Source organism: Manis pentadactyla, chromosome 15 (genome assembly GCF_030020395.1).
Source record: "Manis pentadactyla isolate mManPen7 chromosome 15, mManPen7.hap1, whole genome shotgun sequence".
Classification (NCBI taxonomy): domain Eukaryota; kingdom Metazoa; phylum Chordata; class Mammalia; order Pholidota; family Manidae; genus Manis; species Manis pentadactyla.
In genome coordinates this window covers 47,431,047-47,450,260 of record NC_080033.1, presented here as the reverse complement: position 1 = coordinate 47,450,260, position 19,214 = coordinate 47,431,047, and the positions used below count along the sequence as shown (strand labels likewise).

Sequence of the window (19,214 nt, the reverse complement as noted above, 5' to 3'; positions counted from 1 at the left end):
GGAAAGGAGCGACACACAGCAGCAATTCACCGGAGAATTCCGCTTTACTGGGGAAAGGTGCTGGGTTATATAGGAAGGGGCATGGGGTGATTGTGGTGTCACTTCTACGGGGCTGGTGGCTATTGGCTGGGTGCTGGGATTGGGAGGAGGGCGAGGGGTGATTGGGCTTCAGGTGACGCTGGCGGGAACCGAGGACCTGGAAGAGAAGCAAGAATTTCGCCATCTTATGGGTGGGGGCCCTTCAATTCTCAATAGCCAAAAAGTGGAAACAACACAAATGTCAAATCAACTGATGAATGAATAAACAAAATGTGGTATAACTTACAATGGAATATTATTCAGCAATAAGAAAAAATGAAGTATGGTGATGGGAGTCTAGTAAACAATGTTCCTCGTGTAATTGTAGATTAATGATACCAAAATAAAAAAATTTTTTTAAAGGAATGAAGTATTGATATATGCTACAACATGAATAAGCCTTGAAAATAATATGCTAAATGAATGAAGGCAGACACAAAAGATCACATATGATAGGAATCTATTGCCATAAGATGTTAAGAATAGGAAAATCCATAAAAGCATTTAGTAGAAGGTTAGGTTGCCAAGGGCTTGGGGGAGGCAAGTGACTATTAATGGTTACAGGGTATTTTGGCAAGAGTGATGACAATGTCCTGAAATCATATAGTGGTGATGGCTGCAAACTCTGAATATACTAAAACCACTGTATTGGAGACTTTAAAAGGATGAGTTTTATGGTAAAATGCATAAAGCTGCATAAAACTATTCTTTGTTTTAAAAACCTGCAAACAACTGAGATACCCTTCAACAAGTGATTAGTTACTGTGGGTAAAATTGCAGTATTTCCAGATTCTCTCCCCTGGCCTTTGTGCATCTCCATTTCAATAGGTGTTTTCAAGGGGTGGAGAGGGGTACATTTCCATATCAATAGGTAATTACATGGGCCAGTGAGGGAATATATGGACCAGGGAGGTCGAGTGGGGCCCCTTTTTCTGCAGCTGGGTCATGAGAGACATGGGCAGGTAGACATGGATGACTGCTTATAAGCAGTAAAGGGTTTCTCCCACTTTATTTCTCCCTTTGACAGTTTCGGTTTCAAAGGTATTTTGCTCCGGGATTATCCCACGGAGTTAGTTATATAAACTGATACCATGGAATAGTACTCAGTAATAAAACACACACCTGATACTTGAATGTGTCTGGGGAATTAGGTTGCCTAAAAAAGCCAATTCTATAAAGTTACAGACTGTCTGACTTCATTTATACAACATTTTTGAAATGACAAACTTGCAGAAATGGAGCACAGATGAGTCACTGTCAGTGGTTACGAAAGAGGGCCTTGCTGGAGGGAAGTCAGTGTAGTTATAAAAGAGCTACAGGAGGGGACCTTTGTGTGGATGGAAATGTTTAGTATCTTGAAGACAGTATGGATGTATAAACCTAAACATGATTCAATTGTGTTGTGGGTAAAATTACAATATTTCCAGAATATCTCTCTTGGCTTTAGTGCATCCTCAGGGGTGGAGAGAAGTACAGCTTTAGTTCATCTGCATATCAATAGGCATTCCTCAGGGGTGGAGAGCAGTTCATCTCCATTTCAATGGGCAACCAGGGAAGGAGGGGGCTGGTTTTGCTTCTGCCAGAGCAGGGAAGAGAGACAGCCCTGGACTGTAGTTTGTAAGCAATAAACAGATTTTAAACTTTATTTCTCCCTTTGACTGGTTTCGATTTTAGCGGTATTTTGTCCCAGGATTTCCTCTCCCTGGACTTACATGTGGAAAACTAAATACACACCAAAACTTACTACAAATAAACAGGAAATCTGAATAAGATGAGTGGATTTTGTCAAGGTTAATATCACTTGAGTATTGTAACTATATCACCATTGAAGGAAAGTAGGTAAATAGTACACAGGATCTCTTCATATTATTTCTTATAACTGCATGGGAATCTACAGTGATCTAAGATTGTCAGTTACAAAAAGATGACTTGGGTTTCTATGGCATTCCCAGTGTTTCCCTATCAGTGAGGACCTTTGACACCTGGAGAGGTAGGTGTAGTGGAGAACATATTCCCATAACACAGGTGAGGACATTGGGATGCAAAAGATTATGTGACAGCTTGCAAGTGGCACACAGCCAGAAACAGCAGCCAGGTCTCCAGACACCCATTCCTTCAACAAATATTTATATGAGTGACTACAATGCTCAGAAACAGTTCTAGAATCTAGGCCCTTATAGCCATGAACAATACTCAAACCAGTCGCCTCTCTCGTAGGAATGACCACACAGCTCAAGGAGGTAAAAATGGTCCCTCACTGTCCTCAGTGATAAAAATTTACAGGTCGCTGGCTGCTGGCCCGCAGGCGAGGAGACAGAGGAGCAGGCCAAACAGCTCTAGACCACTGCATTGCAACTGGCGAAGACACCAAACGTCCTAATGCTCTTCCTAGCAGGAAGGAAGAGTGTTTGGCTTGGACAAGAGGTCAGGACTAACATTAACAGGTAAACAAAGGCGGGCTGGGCGCGAGGCTGACTCAGGGCAGTGGGGTCGGTTTCCTCAAACCGGGAATAAGGCCCGTAGAAAACTACAACTCCCAGAGTCTCCCGGGGCCGCCCAGCCCGGTGGTCATGTGACCGCCGCTCACGTGTCTCCGCGGCTGGCCCGCGCTTGAAGCGAGGTAGGTGGGTGGCCGGATTTACAGGTGGGGGAGGCGGGACGCGTCAGTCCCCGGTGTACCTGGGACCCTCTTGTGAGCTTTACTCACTCCTGCAGGGCCCCGAGCCCGGCGTCCTCGGTTGGGCCGGCTCTGCCGCGCCATAGCCCGGTCTCCACCTAGTGTCCACCTAGTTCTAGGCCTCGATCAGTCGCAGAGCCCCTCCCCGGTTTACCCCTCAGCAAGCCCACACGCCTTGCTTCAGGCCTGGGGGTCGTCCCCTGTGCTTGTGGTGCATCCTTGCCCATCCTTTCCCACCTCCCAGTGCAGCACACCCCTTGTATTTCTGGGTTCAAGCCCCTGGCTGGACTGGGCACCTGCTCCCGTTGGGATCTGACGGTCCTACCGCAGTGGTTAGAGCTCTGGCCTGAGCATGTGGTATCAGGCTTCTAGTTCCAGCTCTGACACTTCCCGCTGTGACATTTGTCTGGCCTCTCCCTCCGTGGGCCTGTTTCCCTAACTGATCTAGTGCTCCCTTCTGAGTTAGTGTCAGAGCAGCTCAGTTCCCTTTGCTGTGCTGACCAGCACAGAAACAGCTCAAACTCTTCTCTCGGCCGACTGCAGATTTTTGGTAGTCTTGAGAAAGAAGAAATCAAGGCCAAGGAAGGGAAATGAGGAGAATCAAATCCCAGGGCTTTAGAGAGAAGGAGCTGTGAGGAGCTGTGCCTTCTCTACCATAGCCCATCAGGAGGAAAGAGCTGGTCAGCTGGGGACAATGGAGCTAAGTAATTTGGGGGAAAGGGAAGCTGAGAGATCTTACCTGTGTAGGGACCTCCTTGTCAGAGGTGTGAGCAGGATGGAGGAGGCGGAGGCTTCCTCCCAGCTCTGGGAGCACTAACTTGCAGGGCTCTCTCTGGAGCTATGCTGAAGGCCTGGGAACCCCAACCTCTGCCTCACTGACTTGATTTTTTGCTGAGTTGCTGGCTGGGTGGTGGCAGGTTGCTTAAGAGAAAGCATCTGACTGATCTTTTTGCACTTAGAGCCAGCGGAGAGAGATTTCCTCTGGAGCTGTGTCCTTTGGTTGAATGCTTGGTGACATATGTCTGAGTACCCAAACTCTCTTTTCCCTCTCTCATGAGTGTGTGGTTCCCAACTTTGTTGGACCATCACCTGGAGGAGCAGTAGGGCCTGGTTAGCCATTCTAAACCCCCAGTGTGCTGAGGGCATCAGAGGGATACCTCTATGATGGACAGTGATTAGGTCAGTCACATGAGAGGACAGTGAGAATTGACCTGAATCTCAAAAGGCTTTGAAAGGTATGGAGAATTCAAACTCAGCCTTAGCGAGGTTTGCTGGACTATAACATTTTGAAATACCACAGTTTAGGGTGAGGGCTGCTCTTGGGAAGCATGTGGTGTGGTATGGAAACGGTCTGGGAAGTGAAACAGATCTAGACCCAAATCCTGCTCTACAACTTGCTAAAATGTGACTGTAGGACAGTGATTTGACTTCTCTGAACCTTAGGACCACCCTCATAAGGACTGAATAAGGTTAAGTCCATGATATATTGACCTGATGTGTGGACACTCTCTAGTGCTGATAATAATTACCCCTCTCTCTATGTTTGGGTCTTATTTACCTTATGGGTCAATAAGCCTGAAGCAAGCAGGATTTGCGCCCAACATCTTTCTGTCTCTGCCACCCCACACTATGACAGCCAGTGCAGTATTCTGCACAGAAGCATACCTGGGTTTGAACCCCAGGCCTCTGACCTTGGAAAAGTTCTTACCCCTTTCTGTGCCCACTTTGAGTAACAGTAGAACCTGCCTTTCCCATCTAGGTTGAGAAGAGCCAGAGCCAACAGCCCTCCTAGGATACCAGCCCAGAACATGCTGATGCCTCCCTCCAGCTGCAGGTGTTCCCTTGCTGCCCAAGGGATGTGGTCGTAAGACAGATTCTGCAAACCCTGCAGACCCTGCAGGAGGAGGGCTCCCAGAGCTATGGCCCAGTTCAACATCAACAGCGACCTTGGTGAGCAGGGCTTCAGCACAGACTCTGGGGAGCGGGCCCGTCTGCTGCAAAGCCCCTGTGTGGACACAGCCCCCAAGAGTGAGAGGGAGACCTCTCCTGGGGTTCTGGAAAGAGGCACCACTTCCACAATCGGGGCCATCTTCATTGTTGTCAATGCCTGCCTGGGCGCAGGACTGCTTAACTTCCCAGCAGCCTTTAGCACTGCCGGGGGCGTGGCAGCTGGCATCACACTGCAGATGGTGAGTGTATGGCCATGAGGGCAGAGATGCAGTTCCAGTGGTGAATCTGGGCCCTTTGCCTCAAAAGGGAGGCATTGGATCAGGGATGGTCTGTTGTCATGCTACCACTCTCCTCCCTCACACATGGCAGACATTACTAATCTATTCCAACATTCTTTCCTCTGAGCTCAGGTGAGGTGTCAGAAATCTTCCCAACAATCAGGGAAATTTAGACATCAACTGCATATTTAATACTTTGCAGTTATGTTTTAAAAGTGGGCCATTATCTTTTAGAACTATATGCTGAAGTATTTATTGATGAAATGATGTGATAGCTTGTATTTCCTTCAAAATAATCCAGAGTGGGAAAGGAAGTAGATGAAATAAAATTGGCTGTGACTTATTTTTGAAGCATGGGTGTCCATTATACTATTGTGCCTACTTTTGTGTATGTTTGAAATTTTCCACAAAACAAAACTTTTATTTTTTTTAAAGAAAATCTTAACTCCACAGCCTCCAGTAAGCTATTAAAGTTACCCTGCCAGATGAGACTCATCTGCCCAACTAGCTTGGGCATTGGCCCAGTAAATGCTGAGCAAGACCAGTTTACCCTTTATTGCCAGGCCTTTCCCACACCCTCTTGCTCTGTCCCTGCCTGCAGGGCATGCTGGTTTTCATCATCAGTGGCCTTGTCATCCTGGCCTACTGCTCCCAGGCCAGCAATGAGAGGACCTACCAGGAGGTGGTGTGGGCTGTGTGTGGGAAGCTGACAGGCGTGCTGTGTGAGGTGGCCATCGCCATCTATACCTTTGGCACCTGCATCGCCTTCCTCATCATCATCGGGGACCAGCAGGACAAGAGTGAGGTTTCCCTTGGGCATTCTGGGAGAGGGAGGGAGGGGCATGGAACACCCACCTCTGCCCAAGGCCTGGCCTGGGCCCCCATTCATCTGAGAATGCTCCCTCCTGGCTGCTGAGCCCGTTAGACCAGTGGAGATCCCGAGGCCCGGCAGAGCAGGAGGGCTGCACCCTGCAGTAGCCTGGCATCATGTTCCATCCTTCCTCCCTATGCAGTTATAGCTGTGGTGGCAAAGGAGCCCGAGGGGGCCAGCGTCAGCCCCTGGTACACAGACCGCAAGTTCACCATCAGCCTCACTGCCTTCCTCTTCATCCTGCCCCTTTCCATCCCCAGGGAGATCGGCTTTCAGAAATATGCCAGGTTCGGAGACCTGCCCCCATTCTGGGCCAGACAGAAGCTCTGATCTCAGGCAGCTGGAGACCCAGCGGCTGCTGGAGAGCCCCTCTCCTCTGTGCCATCTCACCTGCTGGGGCAGCAGGAGTGGGCAAGGCAGGGTGGCCCAGTGTTTGCAGGGGTACTGGCATAAGACTTCCTTTTGTGTTAGCAACATGGGAGACAGTAGCCCTTTGCATAATGAGAGATTCAGCTCCAAAGGTCCTCATCAGAGAAGGCACAAGTGATAATCAGGAGGGTGAAAGGAGCCTCCTGGCCTGAGCCTTGGCTTTCTAGGGAGGTTGGGATTCTCGATCATTCAGGATTGTCATCCTGGCAACATTTTTCCTGCAGCTTAATATGAAAGGAAAGCACTGGCTTCCTGGCTCAGGGCCTGAAAAGCTATGGGATTCTAAGCTGGTTCCTGTGATCCATAACTGACAGGGTCACAGTCAGCTGTCTCCGAGGCCCCTTTAACTGTTGGCGTTCCAGTATTCATACTTTGAATCTTTCACCTCCAGCATCTCCTAGGTGTCAAAGGCCCTGCTTGCATCCCTCACCAAATGTGGGCCGCTCTGATAGAAGGAGCAAGTGTGCCTTGAAGCCCACGCCCCTGAGCCATGGAGCTGAACCAGCACATTTCCTGGTTCAGAAATGTCAATCCGGTCCCTTACTGGAGTCCAGCTTCCTCTTAGCTGCAGTTGGTTTCTCCAAAGCTAATTTCTCGTGCATTCCTTGAGTCTTTGCTTAGAATGGTCTCCCAGTAGACACTTGTGGTCACTAGAGCTGAGGGTGGATGTTCTTGGGGTAGAATCAGGGAGAAGGCAGCTGGGGCTGGGGAGGAGGAAGCTCAATGCATTCTTCCCGGCAGCTTCCTGAGTGTTGTGGGTACCTGGTCCGTCACTGCCATCATTATCATCAAATACATCTGGCCAGATAAAGAGATGACCCCAGGGGACATCCTGACCAGGTAGGTGGGAGGCCCTGGGACGCCTGGGGTAGAAGCCACCCCTTGGGCCCCAGGAGGTGCTCGGTCAGAGTTTGAAAGGCCACGTAGGTGCTCTTCTCAAGGCTCATTAGCGCATCAGGGCCTGTCACTTCACATCAGTCATTGGAGGACGGAGGCAAGGTGTCCTGATTTTTTTACTGGAGGGGAGAGTGAGAATCAGAGACGGGGTAGACTTTGTCACTGACATCCAACAGGTGAGCCAATGTGAGACTAGGCCTCTGGCTGTAGAGACCACTAGGATGGAATTGCACATTTTTCCAACTAGTGCTTATCTGTAATTTCTATATATTCTATATGAGGATAAATCTGTTTTGTCACTTTAAAAAAAAAAAAAGATTCTTTTTTTGAAAGGAACAAACCAGAAAAGCAAAAGCCCAGTGCAGGCTTTGGTCCCAGAAGGGCCCTCCAGAGCCTCAGTTTACTGACCTGTGAAATGGAGATGTGTTCTCTCCCCATTCCACACTTCTGTGGACTGAATGTGTAAAATGCTGGTTGGTGGAGAACGTGGTGGGCTGATTGGAAGTAAGGGTATGGGGGTGGTTGGTGGTTCTGTGGGGTTCACAGGCAGCACACTCTTGTGTTTGTCTACAGGCCAGCTTCCTGGATAGCTGTATTCAATGCCATGCCCACCATCTGCTTCGGATTTCAGGTGCCAATTGCAAGGTCCCTGTTGTCCTCCTAGCGCACTCCCCACCCTGGGATGGAACCCATATTACTGGTAGGATGGGGATCCTGGGAGGGAGGACAAAGTGGGGGCCCTAGGACTTGCCCCTTGTCCCTGTGGTTTTTGTCCCCAAACTACCTCCTTCTGGAAACTAGGGGTGAGGTCGCTTCCCACCATAACTGTGACCCTCACCCTGACAGTGCCATGTGAGCAGTGTGCCCGTTTTCAACAGCATGCAGCGGCCCAAGGTGAAGACCTGGGGTGGGGTGGTGACGGCCGCCATGGTCATAGCCCTTGCTGTGTACATGGGCACAGGTGAGTGTTCCCCTCCAAGGGCCAAACTTGGAGAGCTCCTTCTTTCCCTCTTTGTCCCCAAGCTCCCTGGCACAGCTTTCCTGGGGACAGCCCTGCACTCCCAGCAGGTCAAGTATTGGCCTGAACCTGGGCTATCCTGGGCCTCCTCCCACCCAAATGAGAGATGTATTCATCCTTTCATTCAGCAGCCCTCAGTTGGTGCCTGTAGGTGCCAGGAACTGCCCTCAGCATGGGAGATGCCATGTAGATAGATAGACATGGTCCTGCCTTCATGATGCTGACATTCTAGCTGGAGAGAGTCTGAAGAGACTAGGTCAGGAATCAGTGCATAATTTCAGACGGTGTGAGTCCATAGTGCCAGAAACAAGGAAGATGTGAGTGGGACTGGAAGGGGTAGCTTTGGTGGGGGGGTTCATAGAAGGCTCCTCCCTGAAGCAGTGGCATTTGGCAAGGCCCAAATGATGAGAAGGAACCAGAATCTGAAGAACTGGAGGAAGAGAGCTCCAGACAGAGGAGCTGGAAAATGCCAAGTCCCTGAGGCAGGGACAGAAAGAAGGTCTGAGTAGCTGGAAAGGTGTAAGCTGGGGGCAACTGCAGGCATTGAGGCCTGACAGGGGTTGGGGCCAGATCCTGTTAGGCCTTGAGGACAAGTTGGAAGCGGGAGGAAATGTTCTAAGCAGGAAGGGGCACTCACTGAAAGATGGCTGTAAGTGCTGTGTGGAGAATGGTTTGCATGAGGGAGCAGGACTGGAAGACCAGGAAGAATGGCCCTGTGCTTTCTTCTGTAGGTGGTTCTCTGGACTGGCACAGTTCTGCCTGTGAACACATAGCCAGGAACAAGAGAGGCAGATAGGCAGAGTTTCTCTTCTCCTGGGATTTATGTTCTGGTTACAGAAAATAAACAAGTGAAAGAATAAAAAAAAAAAAAAAAACAGCGAGGGAGGAGGGCTATGAAGAAATAAAATGGGGGTGGAGGTTGTTGGGATGGGCTGGGTAGGGAAGCATTCTCTGAGGAGGGGACATGTGAGCTGAGAGAGATGAAACATCGGTGCAGACGCTCTGAGACAGGACCTGCTGGGCGAGGTCAAGGTCAGAAAGGTGGCAGTAGGGGTGGGGTGGGAGAAGTCAGGGAGGGAGGCTTCTGACCCCAGCCTGGCACCCTCTAAGGCCCAGTCAGAATCTCCAGAGCTGCTCCATTACCCGCCCCTCCTGATGCCACACCTGGAGTGGCCAGTCTGTCCCCCTCACCCTCCCAGGAATGACCTAATGCAGCTGCCCTCTTGTCCCTGCTCTCAGGCATCTGTGGCTTCCTGACCTTTGGAGCTGCTGTGGACCCCGACGTGCTCCTGTCCTATCCTTCGGAGGACATGGCTGTGGCCGTCGCCCGTGCCTTCATCATCCTGAGCGTGCTCACGTCCTACCCCATCCTACACTTCTGTGGGCGGTGAGCCCCCACCCCACCCTACTGGGGGGCAGCCTTTCACCTGGGCCTCTCAGGACCCATGGACGCCCTTTAAACATGGTCCTTTGGCCTAGTGTGGAGCCCATTTGGTAGAAGGAGAAACTGAAACCCATAGGAAAGAGTCAGAGCCTCAGGTGGCCCTGCAAGTACCCCCAGCCAAGACTAAAGGCCCCCTTTGTCCCAGGGTTCCCAGAACACTCTATAAGTCCTCTAAGAATCTGCGCCCAGATCTTTTCCTGAACACCCAGCCTCTGGGTACCCCAGACCCTTCCTTTTCAGGAGAATAATAATATCAGTTCCCACAGGGTGAGCACATCCTGGGCCAGGTGGGGGGCTTAGCCCTTCACATTCACTGCCTCCTCTGGTCCCCACAGTGACCCTGAGAAGAGTGCTGCTAGCCCCATTTTATAGAAGAAGAAACAGGCTCAGGCATTAGGGCCTTACCCATCATCCACCAAGCCAGGGCTCTGGTTTTGCAAGCTGGAGGTGGGCTTAGCAGGGGTGACTGAGCGCCTCTCCATTGGGCAGGGCGGTGGTCGAAGGCCTGTGGCTGCGCTACCAGGGGACGCCAGTGGAGGAGGATGTGGCGCGGGAGCAGCGGCGGCGAGTGCTGCAGACACTGGTCTGGTTCCTGCTGACCCTGCTGCTGGCGCTCTTCATCCCTGACATCGGCAAGGTCATCTCAGTCATCGGAGGCCTGGCTGCCTGCTTCATCTTCGTCTTCCCAGGTGCGGCCCCCTGGCGGCCCCCAGCAGTGCCTTGCAGGGCCTCCGGGCCTTGGCTCCTTAGTTGCTCCCCTGGCGGGGAGGGTAACCACCAGCATGTACTCATCACCCACCTCAGGCTCTGTTCTGTGCCTGTCCAACCTTCCTCTGAAAAGAAGATGCAGTTGTTATCTCCATTTTACTGATGAGGAGACATGAGGTTCAGAGAGATTAACAAACTTGCCTGGAAGTTAACAAACCCAATGAAGGAGTAACGGAACCCTTTCCAGCCCAAGTCTGCCTAGGTCCACAGCCTGTATACTCTTAATTCTTTATTCAAGTTTCTATTGTTTCAGACTATCAGGGTCTGGCTGATTCAGCCCATTTTGGCCCAGAGGGTAATAGTGTCTGGCAGCACCCTAGTGCAAAAGCCAGGGGACCTTTTCAGGCATGGATCTGCTACCAGATTCCTGGGAAGTTGTCCCATCTGCCCAACCATGAGTTCTGCCTATACCCAGCCTATTTCTATCCAGCAGATGACCTGGAAAGCCCTTGCTTGGGACCTGGAAAGCACATCTGCTCCAAAGTATACTGGGAAGGGCCCTGGTGTGTGGACTACAGCGGAGTCACCTTCCATTGCTGCCCCTTTAGCTCAGGATCTTGAATGTAGCCCAAGGGGTGCTTTTCAGACCTCAGCCTCTTCTTGGAGAGCAGATGCCAGGCCTCCCCCTGCATGTGGTGTGGGCAGCAGAGATGGAATATCTGGAAAATTAAACAGGCCTTTCTCCATCTATCTCCACTGCCTCTTGGTAAGGGGGGAGGCTGGGCCTGAGGGAGGGAGCCGACCCAAGCTCTTTGGGCCACCTCTTCTCTTTCAGGGCTGTGCCTCATTCAAGCCAAACTCTCAGAGATGGAGGAAGTCAAGCCAGCCAGGTAAAGCAAGGCCCAGCCCATGGTCCTCTGGGTTGGGCAGGGGATGCTGCTGGAATGGGGGTGGCCTTGATAGGGGCCTTAAAATAGGTAGGGTCATGAGACTCGTGTACTTAAAAAGCACATGAGTTTTCTAAATATTTTTTTGATGGGTAACATGCTAGTTATAATAGTTCAAATGCTACTGAAGAACTTCAGAGAAAAAAGTGGAAGTTTCTCTTCTCCCCACAGCCTGCTCCCCACCATATCCCTTCTGCTGAGAGAGCGCCGTCATCAGAGCTACGCGTCTGTGTGCACAAAGCTATGCAAATGTATACACAGACGTGCAGCTTTTGTGTCTAGCTTAGATTTTCCAAAAATGGTTTCATGCCAGACGCTTTTCTGCCACTGCTTTTTTTCACTTAACTACGTATCTTGGAGATGAATTTATGTCTGTACAAGGAGATCCATCCACTTTTTCCTTTTTTAATGGCTGCAGAATATTCTGTTGTATAAATGTGTCCACACTTTTTTACCTGCCTTTTTTAATGTAATGGGTCACACTCCATGTGACCTGCTTATTCCTGAACATTTTTCTATTAGAGACGTGTGTTCTAATTCTGATTCTGCCTTTGGCTTACTGTGACAAGTCTGTTCACCCCGTCTTGGTCTCCTTAGGTCTTGGTCTCCTTATCCATGGGACTTAGGAGTCATACACCTGGCCTGCGTACCCTTTATGAAAAGTCATTGAGAAGTAGGCAGTGCTCCAGCACTGGAGAAGTGCTTTAAGTAATTAGAGTGATAACCTGGGATACATTTTGAAGTCTGCAAAGTCACGGGTGGGTTGACTGACCAGGCCCCTCTCTCCCTTCACCCTACAGCTGGTGGGCGCTGGTCAGCTACGGAGTCCTCTTGGTCACGCTGGGAGCCTTCATCTTTGGCCAGACGACAGCCAACGCCATCTTTGTGGACCTCTTAGGTTAACCACTGCCTCCCAGGGAACACATGGCCTTTGCCATTAGACCCAGGAACCAATCTCTTAGAGCTGCGGGGCCACCCTGAGTCTGGCACCATTCCCCTCTACTGGTGGGATAACACTGGGACATCCTTTTCCAGGGACAGTTCTGGGGTGAAATCAGGCCCCACACCTCTGGACAACTCAAACCCTGCTCCCTTCCTGCTCTCCAGCCTGGTATTGCCATGGATGATGGGAGAAATTCTCACGTCACAGAGGAACTTCCCCCCTTCTCTAACTCTTGACTTCGCCATCCCTGGAACGCATGGGTAAAGGGGGTCAGACAGCCTCAGAAGAAAGAACTGAGCCTGATTTGCCTCTGGAGAGTGTGGGCAAAAGGCAGCTGGGACTCAGTGCCTGCTCCAGTCTGTCAGCAACCTGCCAGTGGGGGCTTCCTCTGGGATCTGGCAACTTCCAAAGGTACCACTGAAGTCATACAGACGCACAGAGATAGGTAGATTCACGCTTGTCTGGTCCATCCTGGGTCCACAATGAGCCTGGGCCCATTCTTTCTCATCCTGATTGACATTTCCCAAACCTTTGGGGCCTTACCCTGTCTCTTTCCCCAAACCTAAGGGTCCCAGCATCCCTCTCCTCCTCCATCCCCAGTCTAATGTTTACAAATGGTGCCAGCCGGCTCTGAACCAGGGGCCAGAGGCAGTCCTGTGCCACCACGGTGCTGAGTACTCCTCATTAGCTTTCCCCACGGTGGCGGGGAGTGGGGAGAGTCTGCTTTCCTCTCTCAGATTCTAGACGGGCCCCTCTTTCAAAAGGCACAAGGGTGGGTGATGGGGAAGACTGGGAACCTTTCAGATCCAGCCAAGCTAGGCTGGTCAGGGTCAAGGTGAACCTCTCTGATAATCTTCTCTTTCAGTGACTGCTCCTCCCTGCCCTCCATTTCCCCCCTCCCCTGCCACCCTTTGCATGATAGGCCAGAGAGAAATAAGGCAGTGGAGCTGTCATTGGGCAGTATATGAATACAGTCACCCCAGCCTGGAAGTTTCCCTTCCAATCTGGCCCTTGTCTGCTCCCTCCCTTCCCCATCACTTCTTCACCCTCTACCGCATATTTCTGTGTAGCTCAATCTCTTTTGCTCACATAAGACAGAGCTTGGGGGTGGGGAGAATGCCCTCTCTTGTCAACCTAGCTCCACACACCACTAGGCCTGGCCTCAGTGACCTGTCACTCACATCACTCCTGCATCAAGCCCCAGTGGGGGTGAGGAGGGACACTACTGTCCACCTCTAGTCCCATTTTTCCCACTTTGGCCAGCTCCAGGCACTGAATCAGGCTTCCTCCACCTGGAATGCCCAGCAGCCCATCACTCAGGGCAGTGAGGCCTAAGAAGCAGAGGCTGGCTGGAGGCGGGACAGTCTCCAGACTGGGTGACCTCTGACCCTGGGACCAGGCCCACTCCTCAGAGCACCTGTCCCTGCCAGAGTTAGGAGGATGGGCAGCACAGACGACAGGGCTGCACAGTCTCCTAATATCGGATTTTAGTCAGTGGTTTGGGGAGGTAAGGAGAGTCATTGCACAGAAACGGACCAGTAGAAAAGGAGCTGGCACCCAGCCTCTTGGCCTCACCTCAGGAGCCCCCTCCCCTGCCCGTCCTGCCAGAATATTTTAACTGTTTCTTTTCCCCTGGTGCCCATTCAGACCAGGGAGGATGGTTAATAAAAGGGATTTGTGCTGCTCAGCTACGGGGCCTGGGTCTGGTGCTGGGGACAGTCCAGGCCACTAACAGGAAGAAGAGAGGGTGGGACCCCCGGTGTGGGGCAAGGCCTTTCAGCTCTATCGTCTATGACTCCCATCTCGAAAGGCACCACCATGTGCCCTTTCCCAAGCCAGAAACCTGCAGGTTGTTCTCCAAGCCTCCTGCCTTTGCTTCCACATCCCATCAGACTATGCCCCCGTCTCTTGTCCTGCCGCCTCTGCCTTGGCTCAAGCACTCACCGTGACATCCCTGTGTCACTGACCTCAGACTGACCTCTGTGCTGTGTGTCCCTCTGACCTCAAATTTTGGAATGAGCTTTAAACTCCTCTAGGCATCTTTGCATCCACTCCTCATCTTTTCAGAGGCATATGTTGAGCAGGCCCTTGTCCTGGTTGGGGAGCCAGTCCCTGTGCCCAGTGCTGGTGAAAAGATACTCAGCGAAATAGACAACTCCACTCTCAGACTTCTGGGGAAGCCTGATGCTAAGTAAGTGATGAAATAAGTATATATTTGCAAATTGTGACATGGGCTAAGAAGGGAAAATATAGGATGTTATATTTGGGGGTCTGAAGCTTTCTGGGGGAATCAAGGAAGGCCGGCCTCCTGGAACAAGTGACATTTGAACTGGTGAGCTGGCCCCTGAATGGTGAGTGTTAAAAAACAAAATTCAGCCAAGTAAATCTGAAGATCTAATTGGCTTTATTAAATGATTTCCTGAATCAGGCAGCATCCCATCTAGCAAGTAGATGCTCCAAAGGGCCAAAGAAAGAGGTTTTTAAAGGCAGGACAAGGAAGTCACAGAACAGATTATTTCAGGTGAGGTCCCCTCCACTGGGGACAAAAGGGTCTTTTAAGTGGAATACCTCATCTTCCTTTGGGGGATAGAAAGGGCACATATGATAGATTATCCTACTGATGCTGACCTGAAAATTCCTGACTGACTACATTTCTGGAGGAGGTTGAAACTGAAACAAGGTTAGCTATTAAGCCCTGCTTTGGTACTTTCCTAGCAGAAGTGGTTTCATGTTGGGCCTGTGGTTTTCTAACAGTAGGAATGAACTAAGTGAAGAGAAGTGGGGAGGCCTTTCCAGGCAGGAGGAATATGGTTGCTTGAGAAACTGAAAAGTGGTCAATACAGGTGGGATGTTGACTGGGTAGGGAAGTGGCAGGAGGGGAAGATAAGAGCATTCTGGGATGGTCCTCAGTAGCTCCCCTTTGCCCTTAGGACACCCTACGTAGCTCATCTTCCAGCACATTCCCCCTTCCTCCTCTAGTCATGTGCAAAGGTCCCTCCTTCCCAGGGGTGTGGGGACTCTATCCAAGGAGGAGCCACCCCCGAAGGGCTAGAGCACTGGTAGGACAGCTTCAGGCTGAGGTTCTTGCCTGACTAGGGGGCCAAGGGCTTGAGGTTTGGTTCCACTTTCTGTGCAAAGAGAGAAGGAAACACAGCCAAATTCATTCATTCATCCATTTTACTCAAGATATCTCTGTCTTGCTCACCACACTTGTAAGCACTTGATCAGTGTCTGTCTCCCCCGTTACACTAAGCTCCATGGGAGCAGGGGCAGGATCATCAGGTCATAGCCCAGTGCCAGGCACATAGTAAGCAAGTGTTCAGCAGCTGTTGGACAACTGAATTAATAGCAACTAACATCTGAGTTCTTAACCTTGTGCCAGCACTTTACTTACATCATCCTTATTTGGTCCTTGCAACTCAGAAGAGAAAGCCAAGAGAGATTAAATAGTTTGTTCAGAGACTCACAGGTAGTAAAATTAGAAAAACATTCTTGCCATGCTAGAATAAATAAGGGCCCTCTCAGAGCCAGCCTGGTGCTTTCTGGCCGCAGAAGGCAAGCTCTGGAACCTACTACCCCCATGCTGGCACCACCACCAGATCTTGGAGTCCACAGATTATTCTCCCAGCCAATTCATGCCAACTGGTGGGAACCTGCTGGCTGCTGCTTCTGGGCAAGTTGCCTCACCTCTTTGGGCTTCTGTTTTCACAACCTCATATGGGAGTGATAATCACTGAACAGGGTGTTTATGACTGGGGTAAAGAGGAGCCAGTGTAAAGAAAGTAAATGGGACATGATGTAGGTGCTTTATAGCCAGAAATCCACATTTACAGAAAAAATGTGAAAACTCAGTTTTTCCTTAAGGGGACACAGCAGGGGTCCCCCACTACTTCCTGGGAGTCAGGGTGCTTCTCAAACTTAGTATGCATACAAATTTTTATCTCCTTAGGATACAAATTGCAATTCAGTAGGTCTGGAGTGGGGCCTGAGGTCTGCATTGTTAATGCTCCCAGCGTCGCCTTCCTCTCTGGTCCTTGGACCACATTTTGAGTAGCAGGGGCCTGGTGGACAGAGCAAACGCTTTGGCCTCAGACAGACCCGGTTTGGAGCTCAGTACTGTTCCTTACACCGTGGGACTCCAGGGAATTAGTTCACTTCTCTGAAGCCCACTTTCCTCTGAAGTGGGAGTGATGATGCCCACATTATAGACATAAATATAAATCCACAGACAAATGGCGTCATCGTATTCGTGAAGCGCTTGGCCCATGCGGATTCTTACTGTTGGTCGTTTCCCAGTGCTGGAAGGAGGGGACTGTAGTTTCTTCCTTCAGTCAGTAGAGGTCACATTTGCACCATTTCTGCTCATGAAAGAGGTGCCTGTAGCCACAGAGGTCCTCTGAGTCACGAGGGCTCCTGTTGATCTGGCTGTTGTCTAGTACTCCTTAGTGATGCCCCTCTGCTGGGGCTGGGTCACCTCTAGATCACAGCCTCCATTCTGGTGGGGAAATCAGAGCAATCAGAAAGTCAAAGAAACTGTGTAGGTATATGTGCTAAATACAGATTAGCTTTTATAAATGCTATGATGTGATGAAAAAATTTTCAACAGGTGTGGAGGAAAGATAGACACACCATCGCCAGGAAGAAGGCAAACACTCTGCCCTGCAAATACTTTGTGTTTCCTGCCCAGGGAATATTAGAATTTTAATTCTTCCATTAAAAATGAAGTTGATGTGTTTCCAGTCTAGAATGTAAGAAATGTGGAAGTGGCCTCTATATTCTAACAAGTAAAAGCTGAACAAAATGAAAAATTAACAACTCTTCTTAGATCTGTGAGATAAGTCAGGTTACAGGACACACCACTGCCCCAAAATTGGGAAGAATGATAGGCAGATACAGAACAGAAGGCCACAAGCAGAAACCCCTTCAGGAACCAGTGCCACTAGAGGGAAACCCAAACTGTGAGGAATTGCTGGAGGCTCACTGTGGACAAATCTGAGGGGAAAAAAAAACACCAGAGGACCCAGTTATGGGTGGGTAGTGTACTTTTGTGCCCTTTACCTCCTGGAGCTCTACCAGTTTTGCATAGTAAACATCAGAGAAAAATCCCCTCCTGCTTCTGGCAGGGCAGGGTAAAAGGAACAATTTACAAATGTGCCAAAGCAGTCTATTCTTAACAAGATCTGCCTTCAAGAGAAACTTTAAATTTAACCGGCAGAGAGCCTATCAATAGGGGAAGGGAAAAACCCAGTTTTAGCCTTCCACATGGAGGAGGAGAAATAACAATTCCAGCCCACTATACCCACCCTGTCCCACCTAAGGGGAAATGGAGGAATCATGTGTGAAGGTCACAGCCCAGGAGCACAGTCTCACTAAAAGACTGTGATCTAATCATGGGGCTATAGACTGTTTCCCCTCTTGCTGTGCCTTGTCACCACATGACTAAAGGCCTATTTACAACAGTTCCTTTTACCCAGTACATTATAACTGGCTCTCAAGAAAAAGTTAAAAGACACACTCAAAGGCACACACACAAAAAAAAGACCCACACAGTTTGAAGAACCAGAGCGAGTATCAGAACTAGATTCAGATATGGCAGAGAAGTTGAAACAGTCAGACCAGGAATTTGAAACACTTGATTAATAGGCTAAAGGCAGCATGCTTCAAGAATAGACTGGCAATGTAAGCAGAGAGATGAAAATTCTAGGAAAGAATAAAAAAGAAATGCTAGAGATAAAAAAACACTGTTAAAGAGATGAAAGATGCCTTTGATGGGCTTATTCGGAGCCCCTTATTATTAGACTATACACAGATGAGAAAAGTATCACTGAGCTTCCAAGATATCTCAGTAGAAACTTCCAAAACTGTAAATCAAATAGAAAAACAAAAATAAAACCCAAGAATTTTGGAACAACTCAAAAAGAGTAGTGTACATTAACAGTAATGGGAATATCAGAAGAGAAAGAAACAGAAAAAAATATTTGAAACAATAGTGACTGAGAACATTCCCATCAGACGCTAAACCACAGAACCAGGAAGCTCACAAGTTCCAAGCTGGATAAATACCTAAAAATATGACACCAAGTCATACTTGTAAGATAAATTCTAGCCAAAATAAGCAGGCGATGAGCGGCAACAAAGGGCCAGGCAGTTTATTTGAGCCCAATTCCCCGGGGAGGTTCCCTGGTCTGGCTATCACAGGCCGGGGAAGTCACACCCAGGAGGGCAGGCAGGGAGTTTTTAAGAGAACTGAGAAGGGAGGGGGAAGTGGGCCACGCTAGGGGTATGTGGGGAATTTTTTATTGGCTCAGGGTCGGGTGATGGACAGCCAGAGGTCTCCTCCTTCCAAATGGAGGGGGTCTGCATCCGGGGTTTGTCAGCACGTTATGGGACTGGAATCCAGGAAGAGCTGTTCATTCCTTCGCCATATGGCACAGAGCTACTTGGTGCTGTCTCTGCTCCGCCTGCATTGTCCTCGCCCATCTCCCTCCAGTGTCTCCAGCCTTACAATACTAGTTTTCAAAACATAAAAAAACAAAGATAAATTTAAAAAACTGAAAGAAACCAGAGAAAAGAAACACATTACTTAGAGAAGCAAAGGTAATAGTTACATCTGACTTCTCACCATGCAAGCAAGAAGAAAGTGAAGTATTTTAAATATCAAGAGAAAGAAACCACCAAACTAGAATTCTGTTGTAAGTCAGGGGAAAGGCAATCCCAGGGCAGAATACCTCCAAAAACTGAAATCAGTCAAAGGGAGAAATAAAATTTTAAACCCATTTATTGCTTACAAACTGCAGTTCAGCACATCTCTCTCCTGCTCCAGCAGCAGCAAAACCGGCTCTCCTCCTCACCTCTCAGGAACAGATAAGCCCTCCCTTGCCCCAGTAATTATCCATTGATAGGAGATGAACTTCTCTCCACCCCTGAGGAATTATGCAAATCTACTATAGCCATACTTCTCTCCACCCTTGAGC

General features: G+C 49.6%; 1 protein-coding gene and 1 long non-coding RNA gene across 2 annotated transcripts; one reads left to right on the top strand and one right to left on the bottom strand.

The window, feature by feature from the left end:
* Window positions 1–2,640: 2,640 nt before the first annotated feature.
* On the top strand, window positions 2,641–13,929 carry SLC38A7 (solute carrier family 38 member 7). Its single transcript, XM_036897677.2, has 11 exons — window positions 2,641–2,698; window positions 4,515–4,944; window positions 5,585–5,783; window positions 5,997–6,141; window positions 7,025–7,123; window positions 7,754–7,811; window positions 8,027–8,141; window positions 9,438–9,585; window positions 10,132–10,331; window positions 11,186–11,240; window positions 12,098–13,929. Exons 2-11 carry the CDS (start codon window positions 4,675–4,677, stop codon window positions 12,198–12,200), a joined length of 1,392 nt encoding a protein of 463 aa, XP_036753572.1. The 5' UTR covers window positions 2,641–2,698; window positions 4,515–4,674; the 3' UTR covers window positions 12,201–13,929.
* Window positions 8,917–17,715, bottom strand: LOC118918678 (uncharacterized). The gene is made up of 3 exons (XR_005027227.2): window positions 16,520–17,715; window positions 10,048–10,475; window positions 8,917–9,212 (listed from the first exon to the last, which is right to left on the bottom strand). It is a non-coding gene; the product is annotated as an uncharacterized LOC118918678 (long non-coding RNA).
* Between the last annotated feature and the right edge of the window lie 1,499 nt (window positions 17,716–19,214).

Bases quoted from the DNA above. Each gene is read 5' to 3' on its own strand.
- SLC38A7 (XM_036897677.2), top strand. From the start codon at position 4,675: ATGGCCCAGTTCAACATCAACAGCGACCTTGGTGAGCAGGGCTTCAGC. The intron at 5,784-5,996 runs GTGAGGTTTCCC...CTCCCTATGCAG, and splicing joins CGGGGACCAGCAGGACAAGA to TTATAGCTGTGGTGGCAAAG. The intron at 8,142-9,437 runs GTGAGTGTTCCC...CCCTGCTCTCAG, and splicing joins TGCTGTGTACATGGGCACAG to GCATCTGTGGCTTCCTGACC.